This window comes from Stegostoma tigrinum, chromosome 5 (genome assembly GCF_030684315.1).
Source record: "Stegostoma tigrinum isolate sSteTig4 chromosome 5, sSteTig4.hap1, whole genome shotgun sequence".
NCBI classification, from domain to species: domain Eukaryota; kingdom Metazoa; phylum Chordata; class Chondrichthyes; order Orectolobiformes; family Stegostomatidae; genus Stegostoma; species Stegostoma tigrinum.
The window spans coordinates 64,051,633-64,069,849 of record NC_081358.1 but is presented as its reverse complement, the minus strand read 5'-3'; the positions used below and the strand labels follow the sequence as shown (position 1 = coordinate 64,069,849).

Here is an 18,217-nt window from a genome sequence, read left to right as displayed (position 1 = left end):
CTCTTGCTTTGCTGGTGATAGACTCATTGTCAGCTTATCAACAAGAAAATGGGGCAGAGCACCTTGCGATTAGAACAGTAGATAAGAAATTGATAAGGGAATCAAGGGTTATGGGGAAATGATGGAAAGTGGAGTTCAGTATCAGATTAGTCATGATCTAATTGAATGGTGGGCAGATGAAGAATTGAAGAAACAAACGAGATTGGTGTGGCTTGAAAGGGCAAGGAAGTGAAACAAAAGGAACTTCAAAAAAAGTACTTTTAAGCCTTTCAACAAGAGAATACAATGCTAAATAGGAGCCAGGAAAACTTAAAATCATGGAGATAATATGGGAGATATGCATAGAAAATTCTTTATGCAGAGGGTGGTGGGTGACTGAATGCATTGCCAGCGGAGGTGGTAGACACAGACACGATAGTGTCTTTTAAGATGTATCTGGACAGGTACATGGATGGGCAGGGAGCAAAGGGATACAGACCCTTAGAAAATAGACAGATTTAGACAGAGAATCTCGATCAGCACAGGCTTGGAGAGCTGAAGGGCCTGTCCCTGTGCTGTAATTTTCTTTGTTCTTTGTTTTATAATGAGTTAGGAATATAGGAACAATCCTCATTCAGCCTGTCAAACTTACTTTACTATTTAATACAATCACGGCTGATCAAACAATTCAATGCCTTTTACTCTCACTATCCCCATAACCATTTATGCTGCTAATGATCAAAAATTCATCAACTTCTGCTTTAAATCTACTCGAAAACTGAACTTCCACACTCCTCTGTGGTAGAGGGTTTCAAAGGTTTACAATCTAGTCTGTAAAAAAAACCATATTGGTCCTAAGTGGTATCTTCTTTATTTTTAAATTGTGCCCCCGATCCAAAACCAAGGGGAACACCTTCCCTGCATCTACGCTGTCTATCCCTTTAAGTATTTTGTAAGATTACAAGATGTAGAGTTGGATGAACACAGCAGGCCAAGTAGCATCATAGGAGCAGGAAAGCTGATGTTTCGGGCCTAAGGGTCTAGGCCTGAACCGTCAGCTTTCCTGCTCGGCCTGCTGTGTTCATCCAGCTCTACACCTTGTTATCGCAGATTCTCCAGCATCTGCAGTGCTTACTATCTCTGAAAGTATTTTCTAAGTTTGAACGAGATCACCTCTCACCCTTCAAAACTCTGAAGAATACAGGTTGGGTTTGCCCAAACTCTCTTCAGAGAACAGACTTGTTATCTTGGGAATCCCACTATCTCCCAACGCTGGAGGAATTTCTCAGGGGAATGTCTTAGTCCCAACCATTTTCAGCTGCTTCATCAATGACCTTTCCTCTTTCATAAGACCAGAGTGGAGATATTCGTAATTACACTGCTTTCAGCACCATTTGAGACTCCTCTGATACTAAAATAGCCTGTGTTCATGTGCAGCAAGAGTTAAACAACATTCAACTACAAGCTGATAATTGGCTAGTAACATTTGCACCACCCAAGTGCCAGGAATGAGCATTTCCAAGCAGAGAGAATCTAACCATTATTCCTTGCCATTCAATAGTATTAACTCCGAATCCCCCACAATCCTGGGGATTATCTTTGAGCAGAATTTGAACTGGACAAGCCGTATAAACACAACAGCTACATTACTGCAGCATTCCACGCCCCTGACAATACAGCAGATCAGAAGCTAGGAATACTGTAGCAAGTAATTCACCTCCGGTCTTCTCAAAGCCTGACCACTCTCTACAAGTCAGGAGGACTGCTGCTTCAACAACACTCAAGATGGTCAGCTCCATCTTGGACAAGACAGCCCATTTAATTGTCACCCCACCTTCAAGATTCACTGCTTTTACAGCCAAGGCACAGTAGCAGCAGTGTACACCATCAACGAAGTGCACTGCAGAAATTCACCACGCCTCCTTCAACCGGAACTTTTAAACCTTCAATCTCTTACCACCATGTTTGGGAACACGACCAGCTGCAAGTTCCCCTCCAAGTCAGAGACCATTCTGCCATAGAAATGGGTCACCATTCCTTCAGTGCCATTTGCTCAAAATCCTGAAGTCCCTCCTTATCAGCATTGTGTGAGCAGTCCTATACCCCAAGAACAGCAGTGATTCAAAAAGATGCTCATCATCTTCTCAAAGGGAATTAGAGATGGGCATTAAATATTGGCCCAATCAGTGACACCCACCTACAATGAAGTAAAAATAATACTAGTTTAAGTAGCACATTTTGATACATTCTACAAAGCCAGTGTGCAATTCCAGTGTAGTACATGGGGTAAAAAGGTTCAAGTACACAATGTACAGATGAATTTTGTATTTCCTTGAGTACAGGAGATTAAGGGATGATTTAAATGGGATAATTTAACAAAGTTGCATGGGTGATGGAGGGGGGGGAACCTATATCCTCTCACAGATGTGCTCATATCAAAAGGGCAAAATCTTCAGAGCTTGATTATTCAGTGTGATGTTCAACCACTTCATCATACAAAGAAAGTTGAAATATTAAAGACTCTGCAGAAGATTTGATGGCTACACCATTTGAACATTTTGTTTGGTAGTGTTATTCTTGCCTCAACCCAACTTAATGCATGGCAGTGCTTGGTACTGCACTTACATACGTAATACAAATTCATTTTGGAAATAAGTGGAGAAAAAGTTACTGCAATGTTACACTGCAGTGGCCACAAATCTCAAAGTAATAAAATAACACAACTTGTACATTATACTAATATGCAGTAGAATTGTATCTGAAAACAATAGTAAAAGCAATTGTACCTGGCCTGGAACAACTGCTCTGGCAAACAGTTTATTCAGCTGTACAAGCTCATTAGGTGCAGTGTCAAATTTGAGCGCAATGCTATTCAAAGAGTCTCTTGATTCAACCTGTTAAAGAACATAATTTGTTAAAATCAAAATTCAGGAGTTAAACTTTGATGTAAAAGCAGGCAGACAGACAGCAGCATATATTTTTTCTAGCTTGCTATTTTGAACCCTTTTCAGCTGTCCACTACAGAAGCATACCTAATAATCTTTATCTGAAAATAACCAATTAGAGGTAACAAAATATATTACAACTTTAAGAATTTGGGAGATCACACCTTTTGTTTGACAATTGCAATGATACTAATGGCTTCTAGAGGTGTATTTTGTGTTTTTTTAAAATGAAGGATGAGACAGAGGTGCTGAGGGGTCTGCTTAAACCAAATTTAAATAATAGAAGCAGTTGTACAGGTGGGGTCCAGTTTCCACTGTACCGGGATTTTTAAGTTTTAGCTATATACAATAACTAGGGTCAAGAAGCTGGATGTGGAAGCACTTATTCCTCTCTCTGTTAAAGGTGAAAGCTGGGGATCTCTTCTCATTGTCTCCCAAGCAACTCACCAGCAATCTATTTTACTGAATTTGCCATTGCCAAGGGTGCAGCCATGGGACATTATCTAATATTGGAACAGTAATTAATAGTAGTAGTGTGTGCTGAGTATTAGTGTTTGCTTTTGGGGTATTGAATTTCGTTGGTTTAAATAGGGTGTGCCTTGTATAGTAATGGCCCTTTCAGTCACTATGTTTCTTGGGGGTGGAAGAAGTCACTTCAGGAGTTTCACAGAAAGTGAACAAGACAAAGCTCTTAGAGTTGGCAGACAAGCTGAAGTTGCGGTTGCCTTTGTCCTCGTGAAAAGGGCACATAATTGTGGCAACAGCTTGCCATTTACGGCTGCGGGACTTGCAATCAGAGTCTTTGGAAATGGCTAGAAGTCACATGCAAATGAAGCAACTTGAATCTGATATGAAAATGAGCCAGTTTGAATTATGACTGAAAGCAGAAGAAAAGCAGAAAAAAAATAGCCTGGCAGAACAAAAAAAGGAAAGGAAAACCCTAGCAAAAGAAAGGGAGAAAGAGAGACTTTTGAACTTCATGGGTCGGAAGTGAAAACTCACAAGTCGACTTAAGATGGCAGAAGTAGAGGAAAAGGTAGGAGTAGTGATGAGGACAGCAATGGAGAGCAATCCCATCGTAGCCAACGGCCTAGTGCGGATCTGTTTAAACATGTCCAAGCATTGCCTAAGTTTGACAAGAACAACATAGAAGCCTTTTACATTTAATTTGAGAAAGTGGCTAAACAAATGAAGTGGCTGGTGACTATGTGGGTACTGCTGGATCCAAACAAAGTCAGTAGGTAGAGTTAGTGAGATGCATATATCAGTACTAGAGGAAGTACCTAGAGTGTATGGACAAGTGAAGAAAGCCATTTTAAGTGCACGTGAGCTGGAACCACAAGCCTACAGAAGTTTTAGGAATCTAAGGAATGAACCTGGCCAAATGTATGTTGAGTTTGACAGGATCAAACAAGTAATTTTGACAAGTGGATAAGGGCATTGAAAAAAAAAATCAAAACTATGTCGCCCTTGGAGAGACGATTATTTTGAAGGAGTTCAAAAATGCACTTCCTGAAGTAGTAAGAACTCATGTGGAAGAGCTGAGTTAAGGCTGTAAGATTAGCAGCTGAAATGTCAGATGATTATGATTTAGGGAAAAGGAAGTCTCATTGAAGATAATAAAGATCATTTATCACAGGGTGAAAAGGACACCCATGAGGAGGAAAGAGAAGTAAAAATGCTCAAGTGTTTCACTGTAATAAAGTAGACCACGTGAAGCTGCAACATTGTTGGCTGAGAAAAAGCAAAAGAACGATGCATGTAGAAAAACAGGATAAGCCAGTGAGTTTTGTTGAAGCGGTAAGGGAAAGCACAGTGGAAGTTAAAAAGCTGCAAAAGAATGTACAAACTGATTAGGGGGTTGGTTGAGGGGAAAAAAAACGCCAGATCTCTTTAAAGAACTTATTTGTGTGACGAAGGTTTACTCAAATGTGCCAGGAAGAAAAGGTAAAGAAATTAAGATTTCAGGAGATACAGTAACATGTCAATCCTTGATGGTGAGACATGGGGAGATATGTAATTCAGAAGGAGTATTGCCAGAAATGGGTAGTAACATGTGCAACTCATGCTGAGAACAGCAGTGTTCCATTGTATAAAGCGAGGCCAGAGAGTAGAGTGAAAAGTGGTAAAGGGTTGGTCAGAATACAGAAATTCCTGATTCTAGAAATGCAGTTTATCCTTGGTAATAGTATAGCTGGATCTCAGGTAGGAGTGGTGTCTACTATGGTTGAAAAGTCAGTGGAACATCCATCTTCAACACCATAATCTCAACCAAAGTATTCTCCAAACTCCGGTACCTAGGGTCCCTGCTTCACCCTCCAACTGGATCCTCCCCTTCCTGACCCACAGATCACAGTGAAGATGGACAACAGCACTTCCTCCACAACAGTCTTCAACACCGGATACCCACAAGTATGTGTACTTAGCCCCTACTGTACTCCATGTACACCCATCGCTGTGGTCAAATTTTGTCCAAACTCCATCTACAAGTTCACTGATGACACAACCGTTGTAGGCCAGATATAAAACAATGACAAGACAGAATACTGGAAAGAGATGGTGCTTGGTGGTGTGGTGTAAAGATAACAATCTCTCCCGCAAAAATAAAGAACTGATCATTGACTTCAGGAAGCAAGGAAGAGCGCACCCCTCTATGTACATCAATGGAGCGGAGATGGAGATGGTTGAGCGCATCAGGTTCCTGGCAGTGACAGTGACAATCACCAATAATCTGCCCTGGACAACTTGCATTGATGCAACTATTGGGAAGGCACAACAACACCTTTTCTTCCTCAGGAGGCTAAAGAAATTAGGCATGTCTATAAGGACCCTCACCAACTTTTAATTGATGCACCATAGGAAGCATTCTACCTGAATGCATCACTGCCTGATGTGACAACTGCTCTGTCCAGGACCACAAGAAATTGCAGAAAGTCATGAACACAGCCCAGTCTATCATACAAGCAAACTTTCTGCTGACTCCCTATACACTCCTCGATATCTCACTTCGGCAGACATCAAAGATTCTTCTTACTCTGGTTATAATCCTTACCAATCTCTTCTATCAGGCAGAAGGCATAAAAGCTTAAACACACATAACAGAATCAAGAACAGCTTCTTCGCCATCCGTTACTGGATTACTGAACTACTGGCCTCTCAAATTTCAAATCTAATGTTGATCTTGCTCCTTGTGCATCTTCTTTTCAGTCATAATTTTGTATTCCTTGTTCAATCACACTACGATCTCTGTATGTTATGATCTGCCTGTACTGCATACAAAACAAAAAACTTTTCACTGTCCTGAGATATTTGTGACAATAATAAGTCAAAACACAAAGAATATTCCGGGATTTTTCCTGACTGTGTAGGAACATCAAAGGTTGAAGGAGGAGAAGAAATCAGGGAATAAAGATAGGAAGTTGAAGATCAATTATAAGAAACTATGTTTAATCAAATCATGGAGAGAAAGCAAAAACAGGTGGTGGAGGAAAAAGAGAATATATTCAGTTCAGAGAAATTAGCTGAATTACAACACAAAGATGAAAAGCTAAAGCAGTTCTATCAAAAAGCTAACAGAGAAAAAGAATCTGAGTGTATCTCAGAATGTAACTGTCTTAAAAATGAAATTTTGATGAGGAAATGGATACCATACCTATTCAGGCAGATGAAAAACAGACAGCAGTTTGTCAAGTTGTATTACTGAACGGAAAGGTGGTGATGCAGGTAACAGATGAATTACCAGCAGAAATCATTTTGGAGCAGGGAAAACTCAAGCCAAAATATAAAAACAGTTTTATTGGCCAGGACTGCATAAGATGTGCTTGAATTTTGCCAGGTCTCAGGTAAGCAGTAAACCTCAGGCAGTAATAAAACTGACCCACTTAATACCCGTTCGCATATTTGAGGAACATTTTACTAGAATCCTAATTGATTGTGCAAGTCCACTATCTAAAACGGTAAGTGGGAATCAGTATTTGTTGACTGTAACAGATACATCTATTAAATTTCCACAAACTAAGAGACAGAGACTTCGCTGAGCATTCTGGGAGAAGTCAACACAATCACTATGATCGATCAGTGGAATGAGGAAGAACTCAGCGTCAAGGAATGCCCAAAACATTACATTACTGTAGTGTTTCCGTCCTTCCTTCCTCATCTAATGAAAAAAAGGAACCATTAAGAGGGATAGTAGGAACTGCCGATGTTGGAGAATCCAAGATAACATGGTGAAGCTGGATGAACACAGCGAGCCAAGCAGCATCAGAGGAGCAGGAAAGCTTGACGTTTCGGATCGGGACCCTTCTTCGAAGAGAAGTTTGTTGTAGCTTGGTGTGCTTGTAAAGTTTGCACTGTAATTTAATAAACCAGTCAGTGCAGCTAGTTGCTATAGTACATTCTTAGGTGAATACCGGGCTGGGAAGGTAAAATTCTTTTATCGTTCATAGTGTAAAGGGCAGAGATGTAAGTTAGGGCAGTGGTGCGTTCCTCCTGCCAGATGTGGGAGATCAGGGAACAGTCTAGTATCCCTGATGACTATGTCTGCACGATGTGTGACCAACTGCAGCTCTTGTTCGGTTGGAGCAGCAGGTGGACATGCCAAGGATTGTACAGCCGGCAGAGTTTGTGACAGTCACTAGTTACAGGGAGGTGGTCATACAGGAGGTAGTGCAGGAGTCTCCTGTGGCAATTCTCCACTATAAGAGGTCAACTGTTTTAGATATTGTCTGGGGAATGGGGGCTTTGTCTCTTGGAGGAATATAACAGCAGTAGCAAGGCCTGTGGCCCCATAACTGGCTCTGCTGTAGAGCAGGTTCAGACAAACTAAGTCAGCAACAGTGTTCAGAGACTCGTTATTTAGGGGCACAGACAGGTGTTTCTATGGCTGCATCCAAGATTCCAGGATAGCCTGTTGCCTCCCAGCTGCCAGGGTCAAAGACATCTGAGCGGTTGCATGAAACTCCTAAGGGGAAGGGCGAACAGCCAGAGGTTGTGCTGCACGCAAGTACCAGCGACATATGTATAAAGAGGGATGAGGTCCTGCCGAGTGGATACAGGGAGTTAGGAAAGAGACTGAAAAGCAGGGCCAAGGGTAGTAATCTCTGGGTTACTACCAATGCCAAGTATTAGCGAGGCAAGGAATAGAAAGATAGAATTATGAATGTGTGACTAAGGAGCAGATGCAGGGGGCAGGGTTTCAGGCTCTTGGATTATTGAGACCTCTCCTGGGACAGGGGTGACCAGTCCATGAGGGATGGGTTGCACCCAAACTGGGGAGGAATTCATATCTTTGTAGGCCAGCAATACTAGGGAGGATTTAAAGTAGACCGGCTAAGGGCTGGGAACCACAGCAGGTCAGCAAGTGGAGGATCAAGGGGAAGACTCAGAATCCCAACAGTGGGGAAACAGGTCCTTTGGCTCACCCACTTCTGAAGAAGGGTCACCAGACCCGAAACGTTAACTGTTTTCTCCTCCACAGATGCTGCCAGACCTGCTGAACTTTTCCAGCAAATTTGTTTTTGTTCCTGATTTACAGCATCCGCAGTTCTTTTGGTTTCTAATTGTGCTTGATGTAGATATAGGAAATGCTGTTCCAATTAAGCAACATCCTTGTAGACATAACCCTGTAAAGTTGGCAAAGGTTCAAAAGAGATTAAGCGCATGCTCAAAGACAACACAATCGAGTGAGTTACAAGAAATGAAGCTCACTCATAGTAATGATGCTGCAGCCAGATGATACTCAATGATTATATGTCAACTATCACAAAGTCAATGCAGTTGCAAAATCTTATTTATATTAGATTAGATTAGATTCCCTACAGCGTGGAAACAGGCCCTTCGGCCCAACAAGTTCACACCGCTCCTTGAAGCATCCCATCCAGACCCATCCCCCCCATAACCCACACACCCCTGAACACTATGGGCAATTTAACAGGGCCAATCCACCTAACCTGCACATCTCTGGGCTGTGGGAGGAAACCAGAGCACCCGGAGGAAATCCACGTGGAAAATGTGCAAACTCCACACAGACAGTCGCCCGAGGCGGGAATCAAACCCAGGTCCCTGGCGCTGAGAGGCTGCAGTGCTAAGCACTGAGCTGCCGTGCTGCCCTATTCCATGTTTGGAAGATGGGACAAGTAACCTTGATTTCAAAGTTGGACTTATACAGAGGATACCGGCAGGTATCTTTATCTAAAAAGGCTGAAGGAAAATCCAGCGTTCATGATGTCAAATGGACTGTACTAGTTTAAAGTTATGGTTTTTGATATGAAAAATTCACCAGTCACATTTCAAAGACTAACCAATATTGGAACTACCCATTTGCATAGTGTACACTGATTATCTGGTAACTTTTAGTCACACATGGTAGGAACACTTGCAGCATCTATCAGAATTGTTCGACTGACTTCAGCAGGTGGACTTGATGATACACCTAGCGGAGAGTGAGTTCGTAAAAGCTTAAGACAGTTTTCCAGGCCATGTCATTGGATATGAGCAAATGGCCCCACAACATTCGAAAACAAAAGGTTATTGATCATTTTCCCACATCTTCAACATGGAGGGAAGTACTACGTTTCTTGGGATTGAGAGTTTTTTTTATTGGAAATTCACACCAATTTTTAGCAGCGTGGTTGCTCCACTGACTGACTTTGTTGAAGTAGCGCTGAAAATTTCAGTGGACGAAGGAATGTCAGAAGACAGTTGACAACCTGAAAGATGCGTTTAACCACTGCCCCAGTGTTAGCCATACCTACTTATGCAAAGCCAAAGCAGTTATCAATTGGAGTGATGAGTACCGGCACTGTGCTCTTGCAAGATAGAAAGATTCATTACGTATTTTTCCAGAAAAGGGACTAATCATCAATAGAAATATTCCACAATTGAGAACAAAATCTTGAGTTTAGTGTTGGCATTGCAACTTCTATTGTCAGTAATGTTACTGAGACAATTATAACTACTGATCGTTATTCCTTAAAGCTTTAGGGAAATGAAAGGATAAAAGTACTGATTGGTTAGATGGAGATTATTGTAGCCATTCAATTTGAAAATTATACATGTGGCAGGGCGAGAAAACGTAACTGCCAACAGGTTGCCACAACTCTGATGACCGAAGACCGACATTCAGTAATGATAATAAACAGACTGAAATAGACTGTAGTACTGAAGTGTGCATGCTTACACGCAATTTAATGTAAATGCACTGCCGTGTATTAATAATGAAGGCTAAAGGTTTTCAAAAATAAAAATGAAGCCAGCTTTGCATATTGCTCGTTCATTTATTTTTAAAAGGGGAAACATGTAACAATAGTATAACTTTAAGCAGTGTACTTGTCCTTTTTTTCAAAAAATGAAGAAAGGTTGAGACAGAGGTGGCAAGCAGTGTGCTTAAAGCCAATAAATCACAGTTTAAAGGAGCCTTGGGTTTTTCTTCCCCAAAACGTTGAAACAGAATCAGCCTGAAGGGGTGGGGTCAAGCTCCCACAGAACCACAATTTGTAGTTTTTAAGTTTTCTGCAATTGTTGGAGAGTTGAAGCTAGATGTAGAAACTCTTATTGCTCTTTCTGTTACAACTAAAAGCTGGGGTTCTCTTGCTGCTGCTAGAATTACATGTAAGACAGCCTATTTTACAGAATTTGTATTTGCCTAAGGTGTGTTTATGGGATGTTATTGTATTGGAACAGTTAATTAGCACTTTATATACATATAAAACTTTGTTAAGCATTCCAATAGTGTTATGCTGAAGGAAGTTCTTTCATTTTATTGTTATTTTGTGTATTTCAACTATAGCATAAAAACAGAAAGTGTGCTTTGCTTAAAGTGGAGTTGTTTAGAATCAGAGATATACCACACGGAAACAGCCTCGTCAGTCCAACTTGTCCATACCAACCAGATATCCTGGATAAATCTCGTCCCATTTGCCAGCAATTGGCCCATAACCCTCTAAACCCCTCCTATTCACATAGCCATCAGATGCCTTTTAAATGTTGTAAACATATCAGTCTCCACCACTTTCTCTGCCCTCTCATTCAATACACACACCATCCTCTGCATGAAAGTGTTGTCCCTTAGGTCCCTTTTATATTTTACCCCTCTCACTTAAACCTATACCAGTTAGTTTTGGACTCAACAACCCCAGTGAAAAGACCTTGTCAATTTAGCATATCCATGACTCTCATGCCTTTTATAAACCTCTAAAGTCATCCTTCTGCCTCTAATGCTACAGGGAAAATAGCCCAGCCTACTTAGCCTCTCCCTATAGCTCAAATCCTCCAACCCAGGCAACATCCAATCGAATTGTACCTGGAACACAACTCCTTACACTTACCTTTAAATTAAGAAAAAGTTCAGAGCTATGCCAGCCTCTCAATATATTTGTGAGGAGGTCTGGTCTCATCTATAACACAATAAGATTGGGATACAAGAGGAAGATTTGCATTAAAAGTTATACATTAATGCAAGTTAACCTAATGAAATGTTACAAAACATTTCATAGAAGCATTGAAGACAAAATATGCCACTGATGCACAGGAGACAGTGTGTTAGATGACCAAAAGCTTGATTAAGAAAGTTGCAAGTAGCAAGTTCTTGAGAGAGAAATGTATAATGGAGAGGCAGAAAGGTGTGAGAATTTCTGAGCTTGGGGCCAAGGCAAATGAGGATTTGCCAGTAGCAGTGGAGTAACTGTAATTGGGAATGATCAAGAGGCCCAAACTATGCGAGTGCAGATAACTTGGAGGGTTGTGGGTTAGATATAGGTAAGGGCCAGGCCCTGAAGGAATTTGAGAACAAGGAATAGAATTCTTTAAGAAAAGGCACTGGTTGATTCAGAATTGATTAGGTCATTGTGTATGGCAGTGGATAGGTGAATCGGGCTTGCTGTGAGTTAAAGCTTGGAAAACAGCAGTTTAGATGTCCACAAGTTTACAGAAGGATGATTATGGGAGAGCAGCCAGGAGTACATTGTTATTTTTAGACCACACTATTTCAAAGGGATGAATACGGATTTTAGTGTTTAACAGAAGAGAGACTTGGACAAAGTCGGCCAAGTGGAAATAGCTCAGGAACAGAGTTCAGAAAGGCAAATGAAATCTTTGGCTTCAAGTCTAACCAATATTTAAATGGAGGAAATTTCTGCTTGTCTAGTACAGGTTGTCAGGTAAGCAAAATCGGTTACAAAAAGAATTGATCTTAAATCACAAAAATTAGCAAGTTAAGTGAGATGGAGAGATTCAATTTATACTAAATCTTTTATCAACATTCACCATGCCAAAGCATTTATTATTCGAAGAACTACTTTTGAAATATAGATACTCCTGTTGATTCATAAATATCACAGCCAATTTGCATAGCAAGGTCACACAAAACAGGAATGTAAGATACATCACCATTACTTAATTCATCTTAACCTATTTAAGAGCAGAGTTAAAATCAGAACAGAGTGCTCCAAAATACAGCATGGCAGAGCAATATACTGCATTAGATGTCTCCTTGAACAGGAGGAAGACACAAAAGAAACCATTTCTTTTTGACATTTACTCATGGGACATTGCCGGCTGGGCAGCATTTTACTGCCTAGATGCCCTTGAGAAGGTGGTGGTGACCTGCTACTTCAATCATTTCAGTTCACATGCTGTACAATGACCCGCAATGCCCCAAAGGATTTTCGACTCGGCTACAGTGAAGAAACTGTGATATAATTCCAAGTCAGGGTGATCAGTGGCTTGGAAGGGAACTTGAAGTTGGTGGTGTTCTCATGTATCTGCTGCCCTTGTCCTTCCTGTGGTTATGGGTTTGAAAGGTGCTGTCTGAGGTACTGAGATGAATTTTTGCAGTTCATCTTGTGGATGGTCAATAGCAGCAACGTGTACTGTTGGTGCAGGATGGTGTTTTTTCCTATTCGTTTGTGGGATGTGGGCATTGCTGGCCAGCCAGCATTTCTTGCCTATCCCTAGTTGCCCTTGAGGATGGTGGTGAGCTGCCTTCTTGAACCGCTGCTGCTCTCCTGCTGTGGGTTGACCCTCAATGCGATGAGGGAGGGAATTTCAGGATTTTGACCCAGCAACAGTGAAGGAACAGCAATATACTTCCAAGTCAGGAAGGTGAGTAACTTGGGAGGTGGTGGTGTTCCCATATATCTGATGCCCTTATCCTTCCAGATAGAAGTGGTCGTGGATTTGGAAGAAGCTGAGGATCTTTGGTGAATTTCTGCAGTCCACCTTGTAGATAATACACACTGTTGCTAGTGAGCGAAGGTAGCGGAGGGAGAGAATGCTTGTGGATGTAGTGCCAATCTAGCCGGCTGCTTTGTCCTTAATAGTGTCAAGCTTCGAGTGTTCTTGGGGCTGCACTCATCCAGGCAAGTGGGGAGTATTCCATCACACTCCTGACTTGTGCCTTGTAGACGGCGTTCAGGCTTTGAGGAGTCAGGAGGTGAGTTACTCGCCGCAGTATTCCCCAACTTCTGGCCTGCTCTTGTAGCTACTGTGTTAATGTGGTGAGTGCAGTTGAATTTCTAGTCAATAGTAACCCCCAGGGTGTTGACAGTGGGAGATTGAGTGATGGTAACATCATCGCATGTCAAGAGATGGTGGTGAGATTGTCTCTTATTGGCAATAGTTAGAGCCTGCCATTTGTGTGGTGCATGTGTCACTTGCCACGTGTCAGCCCAAGCCTGGATATTGTCCAGATCTTGTTGCGCATGAACATGGACTGTTCCAGTATCTGAGGAGTCACGAATGGTGCTGAACATTGCACAGTGAACATCCCCACTTCTGACCTTACAATTGAAGGAAGGTCATTGATCAAGTAGCTGAAGATGGTTAGCCTAGGACACTACCCTGAGGAACTCCTGCAGAGATGTCCTAGAGCTGAGATCATTTACCACCAACAACCACAAACATTTTCCTATGTGTCATGTATGACTTCAACCACCAGGGAGTTTTCTCCCTGATACCCACTGATTCCAGTTCTGCTAAGACTCCTTGATGCCACACTTGGTCAAATACAGCCTTGATACCAAGGGCTGTCACTCTCATCTCATCCCTTGAATTGAACTATTTTGTCCATGTTTGAACTAAGGCTGTAATGAGACCAGAAACTGAGTGGTCCCAGTGGAATCCAAACTGAGGGTCATTGAGTAGTTTACTTCTGAGCAGGTGATACTTGATAGCACTGTTGGTGACACCTTCGATCACTTTACTGATGATCGATACACTGATGAGGCGGTAACTAACTGGGCTGGATTTGTCCTGTTTTGTGGGTACAGGACATACTTGGGCAATTTTCCACAATGTCAGGTAGAGACTAGTGTTTCAACTGTACTGGAACAGCCTGTCTAGGGGAGTGGCAAGTTCATAGTTCATTGTTCATAGAATCCCTACAGCGTGGAAGCAGATCCTTCGGCCCAACAAGTCCACACTGACCCTCAGAGCATATGACCCAGATTTATCCCCTGATAACCCACCTAAATCTACAAATCCCTGAACACTGTGGGGAAATTTAGCATGACCAGTCCACCTAGCCTGTACATCTTTGGGCTGTGGGAGGAAATCCATGCAGAAATGGGGAGAATGTGCAAACTCCACACAGACAGGGTTTCTGGCTCTGTGAGGCAGCAGCGCTAACCACTCAGCCACCGTGCCGCTGGAGTGCAAGTCTTCAGTACTATTGCTAGAATGTTGTCAGGGCCCGTAGCCTTTGCAGTATCCAATGTCTCCAACCGTTACTTGATATCATGTGGAGTGAACTTAATTGGCTGAAAACTGCTATCTGCAATGCTGAGGTCCGAATGCATCATCCATTCGGCACTTCTGGCTGAAGACTGCTGCGAATACTTTAGCCTTATATTTTGCACTGATGTGCTGGGCTCTTCCATCATTAAGGATGGTGATATTTGTGGAGCCTCCTCCTTCAAGTAGTTGTTTAATTGCCCACCACCATTCACAATTTGATGTGGTAGGACTGTAGAGTTTAAGATCTGATCCACTGGTTGTGGGATCACTTAGCTCTGTCTATTACATGCAGCTTTTGCTGTTTGGCATGCAAGAAGTCCTGTTTGGTGGCTTCACCATGTTGATACCTCATCTTCAGGTCTACCTGGTGCTGCTCCTGGCATGGCTCTCGATGAGCCCCTAGCTTGAGGTAATGTTTGAGTGGGGGGATATGCCTGGTCATGAGGTTACAGATTGTGCTGGAGTACAATTCTGCTGCTGTTGATGGCCCACAGCGCCTCGTGGTTGCCCAGTCTTGCGTTGCCAGATCCATGCAAAGTCTCTCCCACTTAGCACAGTGACAGGGCCACGCAACACATTGGAGATTGTTCTCAACATGAAGGTGGGTCCTTGTCTCCACAAGGGCTGTGAAATGGTCACTCATACCCATACTGTCATGAACATTTGCTACCGCAGCTGACAGATTAGTAAGGAGGACGTCAAATATGTTTTTTCCCCCCTGATTGGTTCCCTCACCACCAGTCTAGCAGCTATGTCCTAGAGTACCCAAACAGCTTGATCAGTAGTACTGCTGCCAAGTTGCTCTTGGTGGTGGATACTGAAATCCCCCAGCCAAGTACAGTTTGTGCTGTTGTCATCCTCAGTGCTTCCTCCAAGTGCTGTTCACCATTGAGGAGCATGATTCATCAGCTGAGGGAGGCCATGGGGTCTGAAGCCATGAAGCTTCATGGGGTCCTGTGTGAATGTTGAGGACTCCTAGAGCAACACCCTCTCGATTGTACACTAGCGTGCCGCCATCCCTGCTGGGCCCATCCCACTGGTGGACAGGACATATCCAGGAATAATGGTGGTGGTGTCTGGGACACAGTCATACCCACATAGACATACCTTACAGACAATGTCAGACTGTTGTTTAACTAGTCTGTGAGAAATCTCTCCCCAATTTTGGCACTAACCCCTAGATGTTCAAGAGGAGGACTTTGCAAGGTCAACAGGTCTGCTTCTGCCATTGTCATTTTCGTGCCTAGGTCAATGCCAGGTGTTCTGAGCAGTTTCATTTCTTTGAGACTTTGTAACGACTGGTACAACTGAGTGGCTCGCTAGGCCAGGGGGGAGGTGAGAGTCAACCACATTGTGGTGGGTCTGGAGTCTCATGCAGACTAGACCAGGTGAGGGTGGCAGATTTCTTTCCCTCAAGGACATTAGTGAACCAGATGGGTTTTTCTGAAAATCGGTAATTACTTCATGGTAATCTGTAAATTCTTAATTCCAGACTTCTTTTTTAAATTATTGAATTCAAAATTCCACCACCTGCCATGGTGGGATTCAAGCCCAGGTCCCCAGAACATCATCCGGATTTCTGGATTAAAAGTCTAGCGATAATACCACTAGGCCATCGCCAGCCCGAAAGTTTGTGGACGTGGTGCGGATCAGGTGGGCTGCTTTGTCCTGGACAGTGTCAAGCTTCTTGAGTGTTGGTCGAGCTGTACCCATCCAGACAAATTGGGAGCATTCCATCACACTCCTGACTTGTGGGGCAAGTGGCATTGCTAGTCAGGGCTGGTATAGCAGCTACTGAAAGGCAGTTCGAGAATGATATGTTGACAGAGTCAGAGATAATGGGAACTGCAGATGCTGGAGAATTCCAAGATAATAAAATGTGAGGCTGGATGAACACAGCAGGCCAGGCAGCATCTCAGGAGCACAAAAGCTTTTGTGCTCCTGAGATGCTGCCTGGCCTGCTGTGTTCATCCAACCTCACATTTTATTATGTTGACAGAGTCAGTTTGGGTTGAGGTCAGAAACAAGAAAGGAGCAGTCACTTTGTTGGGGCTGTTGTTTTAAACAGACCCCTTAACAGTTGCAGAAAAGTGGAGAAGCATATTGAGAGACAGATACTGGAAAGGTGCAGACATCACAGGGTTATGGTCATGGGTGACGTCAACTTTCCAAATATTGATTAGAAACTGTTTAGTTGTAACAGTTCATATGGAGCGGATTTTGTCCAGTGCGCTCAGGAAAGATTCCTGACACAGTACATAGATCAACCAACATGAGAAGAGGCTACTTTGGATTTGGTGCTTGGCAATGAACTGGGCCAACTGTTAGATCTGTTGGTAGGAGAACATTTTGGTGGTACTGAACATAACTCTTACTTTTACAATAGTCATGGAAAAGGATAGGTACCTACAGCAGGGTAAGCTTTATAATTTGGGGAAGGTAATTATAATTCTGTTAGGCAAAAATTGGGTAACATAAAATGGGAACAGATGCTGTCAGGGAAGAGCACTATTGAAATGATTTTTTAAGGAATGCATACAGTGTGCGCTTGATATTTTTGTCCCTAGCAGGCATGGAAGATGAGGTCGAGTGAGGGAGCCTTGGCTCTCAAGAGGTGTTGAACGACTGGTTAAGAGGAAGAAGGATGCTTAGATAAGGTTTAGGAAACAAGGATCGGACAAGGATTGAGAGGGTTACAAGTTAGCCAGGAAAGAGCTGAAGAAAGGGCTTAGGAGAACTAGAAGGGAGCATGAGAAAACCTTGGCAGATACGATCAAGTAAAACTCCAAGGCTTTTTGCATATATGTAAGGAATAAGAGAATGACCAAAGAATGGGTAGGGCCAGTCAAGGATTGTAAAGTGAACTTGTGTACAGAGCCTAAAGAGATGGGAAAGGTCCTGAATGAATACTATTCTTTGGTATTCACAACTGAGAGGGACCTAGTTGTAGGGGAGGGCATTGTGAAACAGGCTGGTAGGCTAGAGGAGGTGGATGTTAGTAAGGAAGATGCACTAGGAACTTCAAGATAGATAAGTCCCCCAGGCCTGATGGAATTTATGCAAGGATTCTTGGCAACAGGCTTTTTGTCCTCACTGTCCACGGGTACGGTGCCAGAAGACTGGAGACAGACAAAAGTCATTCCCTTGTTTAAGAAAGGGAGCAGGGATAACCTTGGAAATTACAGGCCAGTCTGTCTTACTTCAGTGGTGGGCAAATTATTGGAAAGGATTTATGATCACATGGATAGGCACAGTTTGATTCGTGACAGTCAGCATGAATTTGTGAAAGGTAGATCACGTCTCACAAACCTTACTGAATTCTTTGAAGAGATGATCAATCACATGGATGACGGTAGAGTAGTGGATGTGGTATACATGGATTTAAGTAAGGCATTTCGTAAGGTTCCCCATGGTAGGCTCATGCAGAAAGTAAGGAGGCATGGGATAGGGGGAAATGTGGCAGATTGGATTCAGAATTGGCTGACCCTTAGAAGACAAAGTGTGGTAGTGGACAGAAAATATTCAACATGGTGCTCAGTTACCAGGGATGTACCAAAAGGATC

At 42.7% G+C, this 18,217-nt stretch overlaps 1 protein-coding gene across 1 annotated transcript in view; it reads right to left on the bottom strand.

Moving 5' to 3' along the window:
* oxr1a (oxidation resistance 1a) overlaps nt 1–18,217 on the bottom strand; it is a 451,468-nt gene that overhangs the window by 141,472 nt on the left and 291,779 nt on the right. Inside the window, exon 4 of the mRNA XM_059646345.1 lies at nt 2,766–2,873. Within this exon, the coding sequence (XP_059502328.1) occupies nt 2,766–2,873 (108 nt within the window). The remainder of the gene's footprint in view (nt 1–2,765; nt 2,874–18,217) is intronic.